The sequence below is a fragment of the Dendroctonus ponderosae genome, unplaced genomic scaffold (assembly GCF_020466585.1).
Source record: "Dendroctonus ponderosae isolate FM_Combo_2020 unplaced genomic scaffold, Dpon_F_20191213v2 Dpon_F_20191213_1, whole genome shotgun sequence".
In the NCBI taxonomy this organism is placed as follows: Eukaryota; Metazoa; Arthropoda; class Insecta; order Coleoptera; family Curculionidae; genus Dendroctonus; species Dendroctonus ponderosae.
Window position 1 is genome coordinate 16,978,756 of NW_026017110.1, and position 22,064 is coordinate 17,000,819.

The 22,064-nt window shown below is 30.7% G+C and overlaps 1 protein-coding gene across 1 annotated transcript in view; it reads left to right on the forward strand.

Moving 5' to 3' along the window:
• The window catches only part of LOC109535336 (AT-rich interactive domain-containing protein 5B), a gene marked incomplete in the record, with an annotated part of 82,817 nt that overhangs the window by 448 nt on the left and 60,305 nt on the right, over positions 1 to 22,064 (forward strand). Inside the window, 2 exon segments of the mRNA XM_048660694.1 lie at positions 1 to 3,319; positions 9,033 to 9,287. Of these exon segments, the coding sequence (XP_048516651.1) occupies positions 3,299 to 3,319; positions 9,033 to 9,287 (276 nt within the window).

Below are 22,064 nucleotides of genomic sequence, written 5' to 3' on the forward strand. Positions count from 1 at the left end.
TTTTTTGTTTTTAATCCTCTATATGTTTTTCTTTATAAGTTTATATTTTGAGTTTTTCGATCCGAAGCTAATTAATTTCAAATTATGTGTTGGTTTATTGATTCAAATTTAAAAAAAAGTGTGTGTTTCATATCTTTTCTTTAATAAGGTTATTTGTGATTTTCGCATTTGTAGTGTAAAATTGCATTTGCAAAAGTGTAACTAAATTTGATGGATTTGTAGACATTTGTGCAATTTTTAAAAAATGATGTAAAAAGGTGATATAAAAGATAAGAGGGTAAAAAGATTGATATATCAAGTCTATTCGAATTTTCATTTTCTACATTGCTCAACAAAAAATTACGACAAAATGACCAAATGCATTCATCGAGTGATAATTTAATTAATATGGTAACTTTATTTTTTAATCAATTGTTCCCTTTCCATTGTTTCCAGTTTTAGGCAAAAATTTATTGATTTATACGTACATTGTTAGTGCACTCGTCCGGATTGCTTCCATTATCATTTCTTGGATACACGGTGCCCAATTTCAGGTCACAGACAAAATTTACTTTTTCAGAATGGAAAACATCACGTTTTAAGGGAATGTTGCATTCTACTTGAAATTCTAATACAAATTCATGTAAATCTTTAAAAATTATTGACTGACTAAATTTGAATAAATGTGGTGTATATTTCGATTTTAAGGTAAAATACAAAAATTCCATAACAATTTGTTATGGAAAAATCAAATTTAAAAACAAAAATAAATGTCGACTGATTCTATCTAGAATTTCTAGATAGAAGAAAAGTTGCCTTGACGAAAACTAGAAGTCAATGGGTGCAACTTTTGCAAAAAAAGTCTTTTTTTGAGTAAAAATTACAATTGATAGAATGGATGATGACATCGAATCAATAAACATGTACAAAGGACAACACTTCAATTGAAAATGGGAAATCTGGATTTTATTATTATTTTTAGCGAAAAAACTACATATTTCAGTTAAAATCAAATAAAAATTGTATTTGAATTTTCTTTAAATTTAAAATATAATTAGGATGTGCTGCGTAAAAAAAATATTTTGAGTTTCTTTTTGAAAAAATTGAATAAATCTGTTTCATTCAGGTTCTATAATCTATGACATAACCATAACACCTCTTTTATGGTCTTAATTATATATATTTTTTTAAAGCAAACAGCTTTTATACATTTTAATCAAATGAGCAGAAAACTGGACTTTGGTACCGAAAAATGGTTGTTTTGAGTGGAACGTTTTTAATTCAAAGCAAATGCCGTTTTTCCACTTTAAATATTTCACATTTGCTTTATTTTAATCGATATTTTAACTATAAAATAATTGCAAGAAGATAAGTTTTGTGATAAAAAAAACTCGTTGGATATTTAGTATAGTCTCTCCCCAAGTTTTTTGGCAGGGACGCTATAGTTATTATTTTTCTATTGCTTGTCCGTTACCGAGCGAGAAGCAAATTTGATGTTATTAACGTGTCTTTCCTCAAATTGTTACAATTCGCGGAAGTATAAAAGAATATTAAAATTATTGATTTGATTTCTTAGCGAGTGTTGGCAGTTTCTGTGAAAACATTTTGTATATCTTGTGTGTGTGTTTTTGTTTCGAGCACTGAAAATACCTAAACAATATTGTGAGGAAGAACAACGGTTTAATTTGCTCATTTTTTTTTGCCACAATCGCTTAGATCTTGCAGGAGTCCATAATTTTTGTCTTATAATTTCCTCATAATTTAACCACTAAAATAACACACTTTAATGCTCCCAGTTAGCGCTATGAATTACAGAATTGATGCAAATTAATAACTAAGCTGAAGAACGTGATGAATTTTTCCAATTAATTGTACTCATTCTGCAAATTTAAGCTCACGTTTGTAACTGGACTTGAGGTATTTTATAGAGAAAAATTAAATTTCTACACTTAGATCAAGCAGTACTAGTGACGAATGTTTAATTCAGCAACTGTGAAAAAAATAGTAATTTAAAAACTTATAAAACTGTGCTATTACAATAATATCCGATTCAATAAACAAAATTCAAAATTCATGTTTTCAAATCATCGGGAAACCCTCGTGCTGACCACCACGCAAAATAAAACAAAATCTTTAAAACCAATCTCGGGCAAGAGTAAATTTTAATATGGCGTCTCAATAATGACGTCACTGCCAAATAGCTTGGGACAGACTATACTTTTTTTTTCTCTACCGTTACTGCAAATTCTAAGACTTAAAGGATTATCAAAACAGTTAAGCTTTTGGCAGCCATTGGTTGAAATTGGTGATTTTTTCATGGTTTTAAGCCGTAACGGAAAATAATTTCTTTCTGACGTTTCGCCAAGCACAAGTGGCCTGCATCTTCAGAGTTGTGTTTGTTTCGAGCGACACAATTCTGAAGGTACTCGCAGGTGTTAGTGACGAAAAGTTAGACAAAATGTTTCAAGTAAACCAATTTGAGAAATATTTTCACATTTTTTTTGGAATTTAGTGCTATTTTAACTTGAACTTCCCATTTTACTTTGGTCAATTCGTACATTATAATTTTAACAACGTTTATTTATTACTGCATTGTTATTGTTATACTTATTTTGTTATTGCCTTCAGAGTTCAAGCAAAAACAATCGGAATTGTTTGAAAAGGCGTAAAATGTTAACTCCAAAATGGATTGTAATTAAATTGGAAAAACAAATGTGTGTTGACAGTACGGCATCGATGTAAACAAACACTATTTACAAATCGGGAATTGTTATTCATCGGAAGTGCGACCTGTTGCTGTGCGAAGCCACCCCCAAGTTGCCATGTTGGAAATGGGATGGATCAAGGGAAAAGGCACAGACTTCTGGATTCCTAAACATGTGAGAGATACGAAAACAAACGAGCACTGAATGGGGCTAATTAGCCGATCAAGAACGCCATGTTTTGGATAGTTTACGCACTGTATTTTTAGCAAAGAGAACGAATGGATGTGAAGGCATTGGCTGCGGTAAAATGGTAACAAAAATGTGTTTGGCACTTATCGCGTTTTGTTTTCACTTTCCGAAGGATGCATCGAGATCGAAACACATGAAGACGATGCTTTCCCCGCTCACTTGACTGCCACTATGTTTATTTCCTTCTGTTTCTCCACCTCCATTTTATTCTAAAGCGCCAGTTAGTACGAGCACCTACCGAATTGTTACGATCGTTTACGAATTTGAGTCTGTATCGTGACGTCATATAATTAGAGTAAATACAAAGTAGACGATGGTGTCAGCGTGCCGTTTTCGTGTGCTCTTGTGATTAATTCAAGAAAAAAATGGATATTAATGACGTACAGGTATGAATTTTTTATACGCAATGTTTAAACTTACTATCTATCGTTCAGTGCTAGTCTCATAATTTTAGGCCTACTAGTTTTTGATTTATCGCTGTTTTGTTATTGTTAATGTTGCGTTAAGTGCTGTTTAAAATTTATCAAATTAATTCCGTCGATATCCCACGCAGTAATTTTACCTCTATTGTCTTACAGTTAGTTTCTTTTGGCACGTTCTATGTGGCATTTAGGCGCACATTTTTTCAATATATTTATTAATTTATTTTATTATTTTCCGCTAATACGTAGGCTATTCATAGAATTAAAATGGATGACTAAACAGGAACTTTTCGAATTAATTGCCTGCAAAACATTTTATTCCATTTCAACGATTATTATACATAATGGATAAATTACCAATCGTGTCAAATTCTGATAACCAGTGCATTATTAAGCTTTTTTCTGATAGAAATATTTTTATTATTTGTATACATGGATCTGATAAAAACACTTCACTTTAGATAACGTTAAACCAGAACCGTACTCTCTTAATATGCATGTTTATTATTAGTGGACAAACATTAGTTTAATTAGTACTTATTAAGCAGCTCTAATAATTGAAGATATTGTTCAGTACTGATGTTTCCACCACTATTGCGTAATTCATTTGCATGTTTTGATTCTCGCAATAATCATACAAATGTTGCGATTCATTTTGCGAATGTGTGCTTTAAAAGCGGACAAAGCATGCGGGAATAATGCAAAGGCTTCAATATTAACGTTGACTGGTAATTAACGTTATCAATACAATTACAAAGAAATTAATCTTCAGATTATAATGGAATAGAGCAAGGTTCGGCTAGAACTACGCAGGTAAATGTTCCTCAATCGGGTATGTAACTAAGTTGAAACCGGAATTAAGTCAGCAAACGGTTGCTGGAAAAGTTTACTCGGGTTTATTAGGGTGAATTATCGAGGCCGCGGATTGTTTCCCGAAATATCACCAAAAAACATCAATTGAGTGATTTAGTATAGTTTTTTTTGGGGTAAAGCTGTGTTACTTTGGTGTAACTGTTGAAAATATACGCATTTGCGAAAAATTGCAGTATAATCATTTACTGGCGTTTTTGCCAAGTTTCGCTCATTTCCTGTTTTGTTTGCAAATTAAAATTTCCAGCAACATACAGCATGAAACACATGAGTAACATACAGGATATTGGCGCAAAGATGGTAATTTTTCTTTTCGAATACTAAATAAGTATTCCAATAGGCAACCACAAATCAAATCTGGGATTTCAAAATAATACTTAATAACAAAGTAGAAATTCGATTTTCGACTGATATCTTCTAGAAATTTTTGAAAAAGAACTTTCAACATTTTTTTGTTCTCTCCAATTTTTAATCACCCTATACTTATATTGTTTCAAATGAATACGCTTAGTGACAACTAATATTTTTCAAATCGCTTTCAAATTAGCCACTGTAAAATCGTTTAAGTTTTGTGATCAACCACAAGAACAATTACCAAAAGTGATCAACAAATTTCATCAATTTTTAGCACCATTTTCAGAACATTTGAAAAGTTCCGCTAATTTCATCGGCTTTTCTCTAAAAGTCAAACACTAAATCTTGAATTGAATAGTCAGTCCTTTTCTTAAGTGACGAATACGAAATTGTTCCCGTTACATTTAGAACAGGCATTTTTCTGTTCGGGTTTGACTAAACATTAAATTTTCCTACCTGGGCACTTTCTTGTTTTACTTGTACCTATATGACGAGGATGGATATTTAGTTGTCACCTGTGTACAAAGGAAAGCATATACATGTGCTGAACAGTTTACGCAATCGATCACTCAATGCATGCCTTCATCAATTAATATGTTTTGTCGCAGAAAAAGTTAACTGTTAATAAATTAAATTAATATCTAAAATTAGGTAAAAACTTGAAAACCATGCAATCATGTTTCATCTCGCAATCGAACACAACGCAAAAATGAAAGTCAAGCAAACCAAATTAGAAAAAGCCATTACTTTGTGTGTCTAATGGCTGTAGAATCCTCATTAATAAAATCTTTTTATAATGGCTTTCTTGGTAATGAATTCATCAATATAGTAGAAGTTGGGCAAGTGACTAGTTTTTCTCACGATGCAACAAAATTATATAGGTACTTATTGTGTTCTTTGATTTTTGAGGATTCCTTTGATCATTGAGTCGAGTCGTCAAGCAATTTATTTCTCAATACATTTAATGCCAATGGAACATTTGAAGAAGTGCGCTTTTTCGGTAATTATTGTAAAAATCGCTGTATATTTCAAACAGTTTAATTTGAAAATAAGATTGTGTGTAATGTGAACATTTATTATTGGAATTCATGTCAGTGATGATGAAATTGTCAACCATTATTAATTATACAAATAATTCGAATAATTTTGTGAATATTTGCCCTTAAAACTGGCAAAATATGTCCGGGAATTAGCGTTATCAATCAATTATATAAAAAAGAAAATTTAGTTTTGATAATAAAAGACTTGCCACTAAATAAAAACCCGTATTTTCTACTTCTACTCAACTTGTCTAGTCAAAATTATTAACAAAATTATTTTGTTAATGTCGATAATGGAGTACTCTGGTATAGTTTTTTGGGAAATTAATATTATTTTTGTATAACTTATGAAAAGCCACGCGTTCGAAATTAATGTAATAATTTGCTCACGCTTTTGCCAATTTTGCCGCTTCCTGTTTGGTTGGCAAACTAGAATGGAAAACATTTTTTTTATTTTATATTGTCTAAAATCGTTAAATATTCTTGCACTTTAAAAAATTGTCTGCAGTATGTTTTTTGACTTAGAAAAATAAAGCTCGCTCCCTCGACACTCATAAATAATGTTAATAATGACTTTGCTTAACTTTGGAACTTTTATTATATAAATAAATATTAATAAAGCTACTAAAAGCTGGCCTCGTAATGACGCTAACATCTTCCATTTAGTTCAGTTGGAAAATAGCAATGAATATACACTGTTGTGAAAATGTATTATTGCATTTCATGTGATTGAACAAGCCGTAAAAGCAGAAAAGGGGAAGACCCCCGAATAATTAATTCCCAGTTCAATGACATGGTTATACGTACGTTACTGCTTTCTTCTACATTCAGTTTTATATGTTTTCCAAATAGTAGTTAGCTTTAAAGAAACTTGTTTTTTATATGCAATATTATTGAACAATTATGAACAATTTTATACTGTAACCCAGAAATTGGGAACCATATTTAAAAATCTTGATATTTCAAGCTTTCACATTTGTTGCTTGAACGATTTTTAGAATAAAAATTTAAATTAACTCTTGAATGTGGAACACAATGAAATCGAATAATAAATCCGTACGCCATAGATGTGCATATGAATGAATGTATTATGTTTGTTTATGAATAAATGTGAGTGTTTGAACGTCACCAATGCCATGTTTGTTATTAGAAATTCCCTGAAAGCGACATTGGAAATATCTTTCTAATACGGTTAATAATATTGGTGATCTAGTGCTTTTCTACGTCTTTATTATTTCTAGAAATACTACCGATTGCGTTGAGTCATAATACATACTGGAATCACATTTGCCTGAAACTTAAACACTCCCAATGTGTATGTGTGTGTACACTGTAGGTACTTCTATTTAATACAGAACTTTATTACAGAACCAATAATGGTAAACCATTTTTTGCCGTGCTAATTTTTCAATCTAATCATGTACTCAGTTTATTTATTGCTTCTAAATTCAACACGATGAACAGTGTAAAATGTCGTTTCTTTGAAACGTTCTTCATGCAAGAAATGTCTATAATTTTTTTCGCGGATTTTAAATATAAAATTTGTTTAAATGCTCAGACTTAAATTATAAAGAGTTGAAATATTTGAGATTTACATTTTGCTAAAAGAGGTGCCGTTGCGACTTGAAAAAATAATGTTTTATTAAAGTTTCTTAATAATAAGGTAGAATTTTATGTTTAATATCAAATCAGAATATAAACGAAAATAACACGTTTCAAACCTTCTTCATATTTAAAGTGATTTAAGTAATCAAGCTAAAATTATAAAGAGTTAAAAAATTCAGTAAATAAATTATGTTATTATGAATTAAAAAAATAAAATTATAAATAAATTGTGGTTTCAGTAAATAAATTATAAGTTTAAACAGACCTTGCGAAAATAAACGTTTTTTTTTTAAGCTACGTTAACTTTAAATGCATGGCAAGCCATTAACACAATAAAGTGGAGTTTTATGTTAAAATCAATTGAGAATATCAATAAGAATATCAATTGAGAAATAAACTAAAATATCGCCTTGTAGTACAGCGTTTGAAATTAAATGTTTAAACGTTTAAAGCCTTGTTTATATTTAAAATGTAAATAATCCGGATAAAATTACAAGGAGTTGAAATATTCGAGTTTTACATTTTGCTAATAGTTGCAGTTGAAGTTTCAGAAAATAAGATATAATTTTTAACACTTTTGAAAATTAACTATTTCGCTTACGTTACTTAAACCTTAAATGCATTGGCACGCCATTGACCCAATAAGGTGAAGTTTTGAGTCTAATAACAAATGAGAATATAAACGAAAATAACACCTTGTAGTAAAGCGTTTGAAATGAATCGTGAGTTAAAATGAACATTTTCCCAGCTGAACAACTAATGATGATTTGCGCTTGAATAATGAACGCATTGTACTCTGTTGTCTGAATGTATGATTCCAGTTAATTTTATCTGAAAGCGCAAATAACGAAATAGTATTTTCCTATTCGATCCCGCCTTGGATAATATTTATAGCTGTTTCAATTTTGTTCCATTCCGAACACAGCTATCTTTATAGAAATCTATCTTTGTCATACTGTAATTCTTCATTCGCTTTTGTAACCTTCGTCCCCTTGATTCATTCGGCATCGATTAGTTTATTATGTTACACTACCTGACTGAGAACCTTTTTTCATTGAACATTTTTCTTCATTTAGGGGATGTTGAATAGCGTTGTTCAAATTTACATAGATACTTTTCCATTTGATGTGGTTATCGGAGAAATTAGTTTTTTGGGAGCTTTGGTCATGTCCTATGATAATCAACTATTTAAATGCAAATGTCAGCAAGTGCGTTTTTTCTAAACTTTCCCTGCTAAATCACTTTCAAATTAATTCGTCTAGTTTTCTTTAATTTTTTTGTATTATTTTTATGCAATATCCTGTGTTGATCGGAGAGAAAATGTTGAGGCGCGTTATATAATTTCGTATAAATCTTCAAATTATAAAAAACACCAATAATTTTAATGTTTAATCCCAAACTAAAAATATCAGCTGTTAAATTATTAATGAAACAACAGATCAATTAGATTTTAATGTTTATCGTCCTTTTTAACAAAATTGGCCTTATTGGAATTTTTGTTTGCTTGGGATTCCCACTTTTAGCCAAATCGTGCCAACTCAGCAGAAAGAACTGAGATTGATGGGATTCATTTCATTTATAGGGAATGTGAAAGAGGCGCAAGAAGAATGGCGGCAATTTATAATGAGGGATATACAAATAGATGTTACATACATAAATATGCTTTAGAACTAGTTGCGATGTTTGTCTGGCTGGGGGTTTAGGGAGCATTTTACCCCATTCTGAACGGACGTTTTTACTTGCAGTAACTTTATTTAAATTTAAATTATTTTTGTAAAATGGTATTTATATTTGTTTGTTTGTTGCAGTTGGTTGGTGGCCCCTGCGGCCAACATGGGCCTTACACGTTCTACAAGGCCTTCAGATATTCGAAGAACGGCATTAAAAAAATTATAACTCTCAGTGAGTTTTTCTTTGTGAAAATGTGGCGGGACTCAGATTTATTGTGCATCGGTGAATTACAATTATTGTGGACGGATAAAAATAGTGAACAGACTTTGGCTAGCTTGCGTCTGTACTTTTTGCCGGAAAATACGCCTGAAGGCAGGATGGATCAAGGAGAGGTGAGCAATATTTTCAACATTTCTACTTCACCGCATTATTTTACATGTATATGTGTTAGGCCAGGTGTATATATCCATATAAATCTATGAATAAGTAATGGAAACTACTTTATAGGGTACCATTAACATCGCTTTATGGGTACTAGATTCTACTGTTAAATGTTTGATAATCATTGAATACTAGTGATATGAAGTTCGGAATATGCGTCGTAAATGAAATGGCGTCACGATGACTAAATAGTTTATCATATAATCTGCTGAAGCAGTTACAAATTTTCACAATTATCCTATAGGGTTTTTAAATTATTTCGAAATGTTTTCATTGTATTACAGATTAATTTAACAATTATTGTCTCAGACCGATTTCACACCTGCATCAGCTTTTAAAATTTTCTTTTCCGATTTTCACAAATTTACTCTCCCGCCGATGTAAAATGCATGGGGGAAAGAAACTACGGGTATGAAGAGTGTTGTTTTCAGGCTAAACCCAGCTGACAAGAACTATAAGATCGAGCTCGAAAGCGGTCCTCAGGGTGCCTGAGATTATCAGGTGTAATTTTTGGAACAATTTTCCGTGTTTTTTTCGTCTTTTCCGTTCTATTGTAACGTATCTATTATCTATAAATAATTTTCGATCATACGAAATTATTCCCGTTATTCTTCTGGTAAAGTTTTAGTTATTTTCCTATACTCGTAATTCAGTCAAGCTTCGGAAAGTTTTTTAGCGGAATTGAATAAATTCATAATTGCGTTGCTGAGAAATTGTTTAATTTTTACATTCAAGATTTCTTTATTTACTTGTTCTTTCATGAAAGCGATTTTTCAAATTTATTGTTTTGGATTTGCTTTCGAATTAAATTTCTATTTTGCAGGTATTATTAACTGATTAATCTACTTTCAAAACGTTATTAATTAGTGTTGTAAGTATTTCACGTATAAAATTGAAGTATTTCTCATAATAAAGCTTTGCTTGCTCCTTCTAAGATTTGTTGTTCGATTATTATTGTTCAGAAGACATGAATCCGCTTCAACCATATAGAACCTATCTATACATTTCAAGATATTAATAATCTCTATATTATTTTTCAATGAATTTGTCTAGCGCGGACTTAAGCTTGGGAAAATGGACGAATTTCAAGTAAATTGGACAGGTTTGCAAGAAATATTCTTATGTTAAAAGACAAGGCTTCACAATATGTAGGTTTCATAATTTTTCCGGTGTTGTAAAGTCTACAAATTCATTCTTTTCACTTACAAGTGAAACAAACCAACATTCGTTAATAGTGGTAAAACTGTTCCTAATTTTCATGAAAACAAAAAGTAATAAGATTATTAACCAAGAAGAAATATCAGTTATGCTGTTTAACTAATAAAAAGGGCTTGAAAACATCGGCTTTTCGGGATTATGTAATAAAATACAGAGTGTACATTTACATATGTCTCGTGGAAAGTTTATGTTTTTAAACCATATTAGCGTGACGATTGTGCACTATTTTAGAATTACACAAAGTATTAGATATTAAATACATTTCTTCTGTAATTAATTTGAACAATGTTTTTCTCAAAAATACAATACTTATCTCAAAAGCTACTTAACAGATTTTGATAAAACTTGACACATTGATCGTAAGAAGCAATTTACCCAATTTGTTGCAATGAGATTGTATTTAATTAACTCAGGGTCGGCGTTGGGACATTCTTCGTCATTACAGTTTATTTTATTGACGAACGTAAATCTGTGTCTGGTTTATTGCTTCAATTATTCCGTTTGTTTCATTTCTTATTAATTAAGAAAGTCTGTTTTTGCGAGGCGAAAAAATATGTATGCTACTGTTCTCAAAATGACCACCAGGAATTATTATTTTTAATGGCTGGACCTCCAATAAACAGTCGTAAAGTATAGTCAATCGTAATAAAAAATTTGATTGCTTAGTCTGTTTCATCTGAATTTTGTATACAAAATTGCATACTCAAAATTGATAAAAATGAACTTATTGAATAAATTGAAATTGATGAAAATGAACGTTTAACTTGATTAATTTTCCGTTTACTTTTACAAGTTCTATCGTCTTAAAGTCTGCAGAATTTTTAATCATTTTCAATTTCCTTGTGCAAAATATATGTTACTCTATAACATTAGGAATAAAAAAAAAACATTGCAAAAAGTTAGATTGCTTAGTTTGCTTTATGTGAATTTTTGATACAAATTGATACCAAAAACAACTGAGAAAATTAATTTTTAAAACGTTTAACTTAATGAATTTTTCGTTAACTTTTGCAAGTTCCATCGTCTTAAAATTTTCCCGGGTCCTAAAGCTTGAAGATTTATCATCAATTTTTAATTGCTTTTAATTTCTGGACGTGAAAAGCGCCCTGAATCAACGTTAACAGGGAATATTTAATTTTTATGATACAATCGCGACTATCTTCTAAGAATTCCAAGTGCATCTGAATCTCAATTTTCTTTTTTTCTACTTCCAATTAGTTGTTGGGACCAGAAAAACGCACTCAACTAACGTTCGTTTTTATATAATCGCGATTATAGAATTCTACCATGCATTTGTAACTCCATTTTCTTTTATACTAATTTCAATTAGTTGTTGGCTATACACATTCAAATTAATAGGTTCTGTTGTACCAAATAAAATTAAGCTTGTTTTATAAATAATATGATTATTTACTATTTATTTGTTTTATAAATCATAAATAGCAATTTATAAAATAAATTGCTATTTATGAACCATTCTGTGACAAGACTGACAAAAATGGGGGACTTCAAAATTAAATTAACTACAATTTAGCTTCGTATAATCAAATTTGTGTCAACTGTGTTTCTTAATAAGTGCTTGATACGATGGGTTAAAAGTAAGGCGAGTTAAGTAATTTCCAAAAGCAATTTAAACATGATGCGATTATGTATTTTTTGTCTCAATTAATCGTGGTGTTCGTTCCAACTTTTATCGTGAAAAATAATTTATTCTTGACATTTTGTAAGCACGGGTCGCTTACATCTTCAAACGTAGTTGCTGTGTCGATAATACCACATCTGAAGATGCAAGTCACTCGTGCTTGCGAAACGTTATAAAGAATAATTTTCCACGGTGACGTAAATGCTGGAAAAACTCATCAGTTTCAAACAAAAGTTGCAAAAGCTTAACTCACCTGTAAATATTTCTTTGGAAGCAGTTGTTTGAACTGTCTAATGCTGCGCATACAAAACATGTCTAAAGTTAATGTAATCTGGATGATAAAACTTGCGCTGGGAACGAGGGATTATAAAAATGCTCTGCAAGCGATTTAACTGGAACAATTGTAATTATTTGACTGTGTAAACATTTGAGTTGTATAATTTTTCAGTTGGTTTTAGCAATTTTGAGGCCCACTGAATTTAAGCAATTCGGGGGGTGAAAGTTAGCGGCATTTTCCTAATATTCGCTTACAAGTAAAATTCCTTTTTAAACAGCAACAAAATGTAGCACATTTAAACGCCATTAAATGTTTTTTTTTGTAATGAAACATGTTTTGGTTTACTGTATTGTCCACGCCTAACAACAATACGCTCAGTCATTCCACATAACACGAAACATCTACAACGCTGAACAAGTCTATAAACAACGTATCGAGCTTTGTAATTAAGGACATTATTTAATTATAAATCAGTTTCCTTTTTAACTATTTTTCATGTAAATGAAGCCTTGGAAGTCGAATATGAAAGAGCACAGAGCCTAGAAAGCGGCTCCGTTCGGAAAACATGTTTGTCTTGTAGTTTATAACTGTTATTTCCGCAGTTTGCTTGAAAATCGCCGCTTTATATACGAACTGTTCCCGATGCCATCCACCAAGTTAACTCCAGCCGGTTTACAAAGATTATCCCATTCTAGTTTGTCTCTCTGTTTCTATTTTGTAAAGTATTTTTATGGGCTATATTGGATATTTACACACAACGGCCCGAAGTTCGTTAATTAAGCGAAAGTTCAAAGTTTATGTCGCTGGTGCAACGGACACGTTACATGCATGCGATGTAACATTGGATGATAGTATGCAGATATGATTTCATGTATAATAACATGTATAATAACTATCATTCTAATGCTATTCATATTTGATTGATATGCTGCATACCTCAGCTTAAACAGGTAATACAATTTAATTCAATACGCTCAATATTAGTATGGTACAATGGCAGGTTTTAGTTAATGTCGCGCACAGGAAAATATGTTTCCAGTGATCGATTTATCATCGAGAACTGCGGTTTTCTCCTAAAAGGGGAAAGGAAATCTCATCTTCCAAGCCCTGTTTATTCTTTTAGTACACGTAATTTGTGCAGGAAAATAAACTGGAAATTACCTACTGGCATGGAATGGATCATAGATCATGATTTCGTTAGCTGGTTAATATGACGCCATGACGCGAAAGACTTACAAAGCAAAGCAGAAGAAAGAACGTTTTTATTTGTTTTTCATTTATTTATTAACCCATTAAAATATATATATTTTTTTTTTGAAAATGCTTTTAATAAGGTATGTGAACACGACTTGAGTAGTTGTTGAAAGTAAGTAAACGTACATTTAGTTTACATTAAATTACTGAGTGCAAAGAAATAATAAAGTCTGAATACTTCATTTAAAACTGTGTTCGCTATTGATCGTCTTAAATTAAAATTGCGACTGAAATTCCCGAGTTAAAAAGTCTAAAGCTGAATATCTAGACCGTTCCTTTCCATCCTTTTCAAGTGCTTTCAAATATTGCATTTTTCGAGTTATTCTATATTGTGTAATTAAATTTCGCCACGATAATCCAAAGTTTAATTCGCTACGCTGAAGTTTGAACAATGTCAACTATTTACTTGATAACGTGCGAAAAATCCTCAACTGTTTAAAATCTATCTAATATTAAAATTATTATCTCATGTTGAAATTTATTGATAAGGAAATAACGGAGCAAATATAAATGTTCCAAATACGAAAAATCCACTATCAGCGTACATGGATCGTGTGTGATTAAGAAAATACAGATAAGGAAGAACAGAATTGTAACATTTCCAAAAACAATTATGTTGTTTAAATGGAAATTCTTATCAACACAAATGACATGTATACATGTTTTATTTCATTTTCAATAAGAAAACGTTGACCCTGTTAACGAGTACGAAAACGTCACACTCACTTCCTTTTTAGTCTATGCATGACTTCCTAGATTGAAATCGATTTTGTCGAATACCTAAGCATTAAATGTATTTGAAAATAATTATTTAAGTGGAACGCTTATCGTTTGCTATTTAATATGGCATTACATTGAACGTTCCTTAATGCCATATCGGAGGTTCATCTCTTTTTCGCTACTATACAGTAATGTTTAGTTAGTTATAATTTTTATGCATCTTTGGATTCAAAAATGTAGATTAACAAACGTTCTTAATAGGAATAACCTAATTATTAAAAGAATGTATTTAATTATTTTCTGTAAAGAATCATATGCATTTAATTTTTTCAGAAAGACAATTTTTATTTACTTTTATAGTAAACGTATTGAACGAACGAAAACGTACATAACGATGAAAATATTGGACAATGACGAAAAATATGACACTAACACACCATAAACCAATCTATAATAAATTGAAATATGACACTAAATTCACACTATGCAACAATGGTAGATTATCAAAAAGTTAGAATTTAAAAGAATATCAAAAAATCTTGAAACCTTCCATTGCTTGACCCTGGTGACTTTTTCCGTCTCTCATTCCGAAGTGAAAAATAATTTCTTTCTAACGTTTCGCAAGCACGAGTAGCCACATCTTCAGAGGTGGTTTGCCCGGCACAGTAACCAATATTTCCATTTTTGATGTTCTTTCTTACCCCCTCAGATTAACTGCGACAAAAAAGACATAATTGCTTTTGGAAATTGCTTAACTCTTCTCGTAATAATACTCCATCGTAATCCATCGTATCAAGCATTTATTAAGAAACACAGGACTCAAATTTGATTATACGAAGCAATTGTAGTAAATTCAATTTTGAAGTCCTCCGTTTTTGTCAGGTTTGCCCCAGAATGCTTCATAAATAGCAAACTAATTTAAATATTAAACAAGCTTAATTTTACTTGGTACAAAGGAACTTATTAATTTAAATGTGTATAGCCAACAACTAATTTAAATTAGTATAAAAGAAAATGGAGTTACAAATGCATGGTAGAATTCTTAGGAGATAATCGCGATTATATAAAAATGAAATATGTCCTATGAACGTTGGTTCACTGCGTTTTTCTGGTTCAGAAATTAAAAGCAATTAAAAATGGATGATAATCTGCAAGCTATAACCGGGGAAAATTTAAAGACGACGGAACTTACAAAAGTGAACGTAAAATTAATTAAGTTAAACGTTTTAAAAATTAATTATGAGTGTACAGTTTTATATAAAAAATTTAGATGGAACAAACTAAGCAATCTAACTTTTAATTATGTTTTTTTTAATTCATGCCGGTCATTTTGAGAAAAATAACATACATATTCTCAGAGTAACAAGCATTTGGAAAATTGCTCTAAAACCTGCTAGCCTTTTACTCCAGGAAAACAAGCATTCATTAAGAAATTAAAATAAAGTATGATTATTTAATTAAAATAACGAGTTAATAATTCTGACGAAATAAAAATCAAGGTCAGAAAGAAATCTTGAGAGTTTTCACTTACTAAAAAGTAAAAACATTTACCGGAAAAAAGTTGTTACAACATTCGTGTTTATTGATTTACAGGTTGAACAAAAAATAGTTCAATTTATTATATTTTAAGTGAAAAGTGCATAAAGGATTTTTATGGCTGTAAAAAATTTAATTCGATTCACTATTATCTTTATTTGTTTAGACCGAAAATAAATCCGGTTTCAACATGTTGATGCAAATATCCGTCATTTTCCTAAATAAACTTGTCTATTCAATTGATTTAGGCCTATGAAAATTACCATAATATTTCAGGTAGATAGTTCTTAAGGATTAAGAGGCAGGTATTTTAGGCAGTTTGGGTTTTTTAGAGTTCTGTGCTGATTTTGCAACTTTTTTGCAAACTGTTTGAAAAAACTATTTCAATAAGAACAAACATATAAATGTCACAAAGTAAATATAATATTTCTGATTTTAGCCCACCTTAATTGAAACTAAATTTGATTTAAAATGTTCACAATATTCTGCGATAATTTGGTAAACATGATAGGCGAATGAGTGATTGATAATGTTCGTCTAAAGATTCATAACTCTATAGAGAAACGGCCGACAATATCCGCACCCAATATTTGTGGGACGACCTGAGGAATTTCACTTAAAAATCAGATAATAGAAGAATAGAACCCCATCATTACAAGAAAGCCCATTCGAGGCCTGTGAACTATACGATATTGTATTGAATCATACAGGGTGTCCCAGATTCATCAAAGTTTTATGTCTCAAGGCTATATAGCAAATTTACCGAGATGCAAGGTCTTGAATTTAGCTTTTTAAAACAATTTTATTACTTCAATATTTATTTGCTTGAGCTCTCGGCGCTGGTTTACTTTTTTAACAGAAAATATTCACGTATCTATAACGATTAAGTGAAACTACAAGCATATGAAAAGCAATGGGAAATCTTCAGTTCTCACTACATAAATCCTTGGGGCCCTAAACCTTGAAGGTGTTTTGTTCGCATTTACAGGCTTTATTTAGCATCTTTAAATGGCCTACGGTCAATAATCAGTTTGTGTGACCTTCATTCACTGTCCAGAACCATCAAGATGCTTTGTCAGAAAAAATAAGGTTTTGGAATGATTATGTACGGTATATTAAATTAAGGGCTCTGAAAACCGGAATTTTAGGGAGTTTTAGTTCATTTTCCAACCTACGATTTTAACGAGTAAGTGTTTGAAACCTTCTAGTAGTATTGAGAAATATTGTGGTTGAAGTGGAACCAACTCAACTTTAACCTAATCAAACGTAGGATTCAGAATCGATTAAAAGCCAATGTTGTCCTTTAATATGAACCTACTAAATGGCTTTAATAGTATTTAATAAAGCTGCCCCCTATCAATGCTCTATTGGAAGCTTTCAATCAGATTAATGTTGGCTGAGAAGTTCCGGAAAATCATTCAATACAATGTTTCCTCTTTGATGTTATATAAAATAAAATTAACAGTATCTATATGGGGCAATTTACTAGCATTAAAGCATCCCACTTTTTATACAATCTCATGCCATTTGCTTGCTTTGAACTGTGGGAAACATCTCACTGAAACACACATTTCTAAGGCTAATTAAAGCATTTATTATGAATAGTGTTTTAGAGTTTTTGCCAATTTGGAATTGCTACGGTAAATTGCACGAAAGAATTTATGCGTCAATTGGCATCATTAATTATTGGAGAGATAATAACTTTTAGTGTTTTATTATTATCAGGGTTATTTTTGTCATCAGTAGGCACAGTTATTTGGAGTCATTTCGTTTGAAGGCCGTTTACACGATAGTTTTAATAGATTTCAAGTTCATTTTTGTATATGAAATTGAAATGTTGTTCAGTGTAATTAAAGTGTAGGAGCCTTAATATTTGAAATTTGCTTGAAAAATAGGAAAATCTGCTCCTTAATTGATTTTGTCTGTTAAAAACACAAAAAACGAAGTATGGGATGCAAATTACGGAAGTGAACCTAAATTTCAAAATTTCTATCGAATCCTTTGTCTGTTTAGCAGTTTACATAAAATTATTTTCTCTTTGCGAGTGACAACTTTGAAACAAGTTTTAAACGAGTGGTTTTAAAGAACATTTGCCGGGTCTTCGTAAGTAAGTAGGTCTAAATTACTCGCAATTAGTTAACATTAATCACTCATTGATACTTAGTGCTGTATTACATCTCTATTATACTAACGCGTGTTTCTGTTAGGAATTGATGACTCCAATGGAAAGTACATTTCAATTTGCATACGGATATTTTACAAACATTGAACGTACATGCGAATACTCAGATCAAGCTAGACAGAGGAATTTAATTAGAAATTTATTAATTAATTATCTGGAGGGTTTGTACCGTGCTGTTTCGAGAGTGCAGCACAATTTTTTTATGCGGCTAATTGCAAATTGAAGTACCTACTAAGGAAAAAATCGATATTAAATTGAGCAACTGTGTGCAACATTCATTATGATGATGTGAATTTTGACTGTTTTAAGAATAAAAGTTAGGCGTTGGGTTTGCAATCTAAGGAAGTTTTTATTTATTAAATTTGGCATTTTTTTCTAGTTAAAGTTTCTTGATCGGTTTGTTGATTGTATAAAATAATGATATAATTATTTAGTCGTTGGTATTTCTCCTTGTCATTTGTCTATTTTTGTGGTCTTTTTAAATGTTTCTATTGTTTGAACAACGTATTTTAATGAGAATTCCATCGCTTTATTCCAGTAATTTGAAATGTTTACTTTTGTAGGACTTTAGTGGGACATTTTATGGCATAGGAATTAAATAACACACACGCGATCAATTTAATATCGATCAATAAAAATCCAATCAATTTAAAGTTTCTGCGTTAGGTTCTGATCATGTCTGGAAAACGCAGTTTTTCTTTAATTTAAATTTCAAATTTGCAATATATATAACCAATTTATTAAACTTGCATTTTCTAGTGCATTTTTATATCAATTTGAAAGCAGTTGGCGCAAAAATCTGAACATGTGGAAATCATGATTGATTTAAAAGCGTTTTTTCTTTGTTGATTCCTTTGAAAATGTTAATAAAAAATTGCCCAACATGCTAAAAAACGATGGGTTGAAATTGAACTTAAATTGCAAATTTTCGGGCCCTATTATTTATCTTTCGTTTTGCTCGTGCGTTACGACATTATCATAAATCAAAGGGTAGCCGTACTGAAGAATTCCCTTTTACGCCATACAAGGGGTTATTTTTTATGCAATTCCATAGTTCTCTTTTCTACCCTCTAATATTTTCGATATATCATTTGATGTTCGCATTTCCCCTCAGCTGAATGCATTCAATCAACAACTCATTTCAAAGGTTTGGAAATATCGACTAGTTTCATACAGCTCGGAAAATCGTCTTTGATAGCAACATAAATAGAAAGTTTATCATTCAGTTTTTTCCAAATAAACCAAAAGTGTTTGTTGCAAATTTTATTAATAGAATAACGTCCATGTATATTTATGTATTCAAAATAATAAAATCTACAAAAATAAGTGCATGCAAGCAAACGTGATTTGCGTGATTAAGATTTAAAATGTATTTCAGATATATGGAAATATGTAAACTATTTTATCAGTGTTTTGGTATAGCGAGGCATTTGGCAACTTAATCCATATGAAGTGCAACCCACTTCTCCTACATACACACACACACAATGCACAACCAAACCTGATTTCTATTCTAAACTGAATTCACCTTGGATGAACATTTAATTTATATTTATTTTCAATAATATATCTGTGTAATCATTTATAACTTATTCAAAACGAAATTAATGAATGCGATGCGAAAAGTAACGAAATATCCGAGTGATAATTTAACTACGGCGTAAAAGCCAAATAATCAGCCGCAAGTAAAACAGAATTAATGAAAAAACACCTTTTTGTGAAATACCAGTTTGGTTCACAGAAATTATCTTTGTAACTCGAATGACCTCAAAACCAAGTAAGAATTTTACAGTCCAGTAATGATGAAAACACATATTTCATCGAGCGTTTTAATGCGAATGTTTGATTTATTTTTCTTTCTCTATTTAAATAAATGCTACAGGCGAATACAAAAGGTCAAAAAAGTGAAACAAAGGACTTGCTAATTGATATTCTGGTAGATGTTGGTAGTTACTTATGATTTAACCGACCTTCAAATTATAGCGCTAGATGCGATTTATTACACTTTAGTTTACTGGAAATGTCATTTTATTTCCTTCGCGTATTAAGTAATTTTATACTTCATTTCCGTAGAAAGTAGTGGTGATAGCAATGAAATGTTGGAAAAGTGACTTGAGCAATAAACAATTGCAACAGAGATTAAGCTCCTCATTTAAGCTGATTTCGTGAATAATTATGTGATTATTTTATTCGTGAAGATCTAAATTTATCTTCTTGGGTCCCACTCCGGATGTGTTTCTGATATTCATCGCAAGGCCACAGTACATTAATAGATGCGGTTTGTTAGTAAATCCATTCCAGTCAGATTGTAACTTTTCAACATTTAAGAAGTTGTACTTTTTGGGTTCAAAGCATAGAAATACATTTTGCTTGATTCAGCGCGTTCTATTAAAACATTAATTAAATAGAACAAGGCAAACAGCTTCTTAGTTTACTTTACCAACTTTGACACTGAAACCAATGTGGATTTTAAACATGGAATTAACGAATTAAATTATTATAATTGACTTTGTAAATTGTCAGAAATAAATTCAAATTATTTTGCACTCTACATTGAATTGCTTTTATTGATTTTAAACTTGGCTGATGGCCAACACTTTTATTAGCACTGCCTTACATCAAAGCCTAATTTATTATTGTTATTTTATGTTTTGTGCGGATCCGCCTTTAATTTTAATAAATCAATAAAACATTACCATATTGCTAACAGTTCATTTTCTTTCAGTATTTTGCCACAAACGTTTCCCAGGCTTTTCCTTTCAATCGACAATTATCTCGCAATTGTTTACTTTGATCTCGTATAGATTATCTGTTGCTTTGAATATTTTTTTGAAGATTTTATATTTGGTTCGTTTTGCTAAAAATATCCGAATAATATTTTCTATAAAAGATAACATAACAATTTTTTTTAATTTCTATGTTTTTCTTCTAACTTCTTCACGTTCACAATCTATGAGTTACATTGTTATAATTACCTATATTAATGCTGTCTTATTATTTTGCCCAGAAATATCGAAAATATCCTAGTAATAAGTAAAATTCCATTCATTTGCAAGATTTCAATTGTGTTTAATATTTTCGAAATGTGGAATTACAGAGTTTGTAAGTAGTAGATCAATTAAATGTGATTCGAGTTATTTTTTAAGTTTGAAACATTGATTTTTAACTGTTGTTTATTTTCGCTAAACAGATGGTTTATATCACATTAATACCTTTTGTTAGCTTTTCTTTTGCACTATTAAAATATGTACTTACATAAAAAACATGACAAACAGAACGTTATTGACGAATCTTGCCAAATGTGGAGAATCTAAATTTAGACTTGTCGAAAAATAATTGAACTGTGGTGAGAGAACCGAAAAGTCCATCCAAAAGTAAAAAAATTTTCAGAAAAGAACAAATAATAATATTTTCCTATTGGTTGCATAGTGCATGACAAACCAAAATGCATTAGTTACAAATGCAAGTGTTACATGTGTAATAAAATTATGCATTTCAGCTTTGTCTTGGCCTGAAGCGAAAACATATTCAATGATAATCGACCAGGAAAGTAGTTAATGCAAATCGAGAAAAACAAACTTGCCATTTTTAAAACTCCGTTAAACTGTTCGAGCAATAAATACAGGTTTACTCGTACTTTGGTGCTTTTTGTGTTTGTTACGAGGCTGATGCAAAAATATACAATTTGCTTAAAATTCATAATTGTCACTATTAATATATAAAAACAAAGCGTGAATTAATGATCGTGTCTCTACAAGGTAAATATTTGATTTGTTCAAAAGCAGCCTTGGAATTGCGTTTACTTATAATTGATATAAACTTCCATGAATTTACACCTCTATTGTCTTTTTTAATTGCTGATAAAGTGTATTCACGGAAATTAAGCTCAATAGATAGAT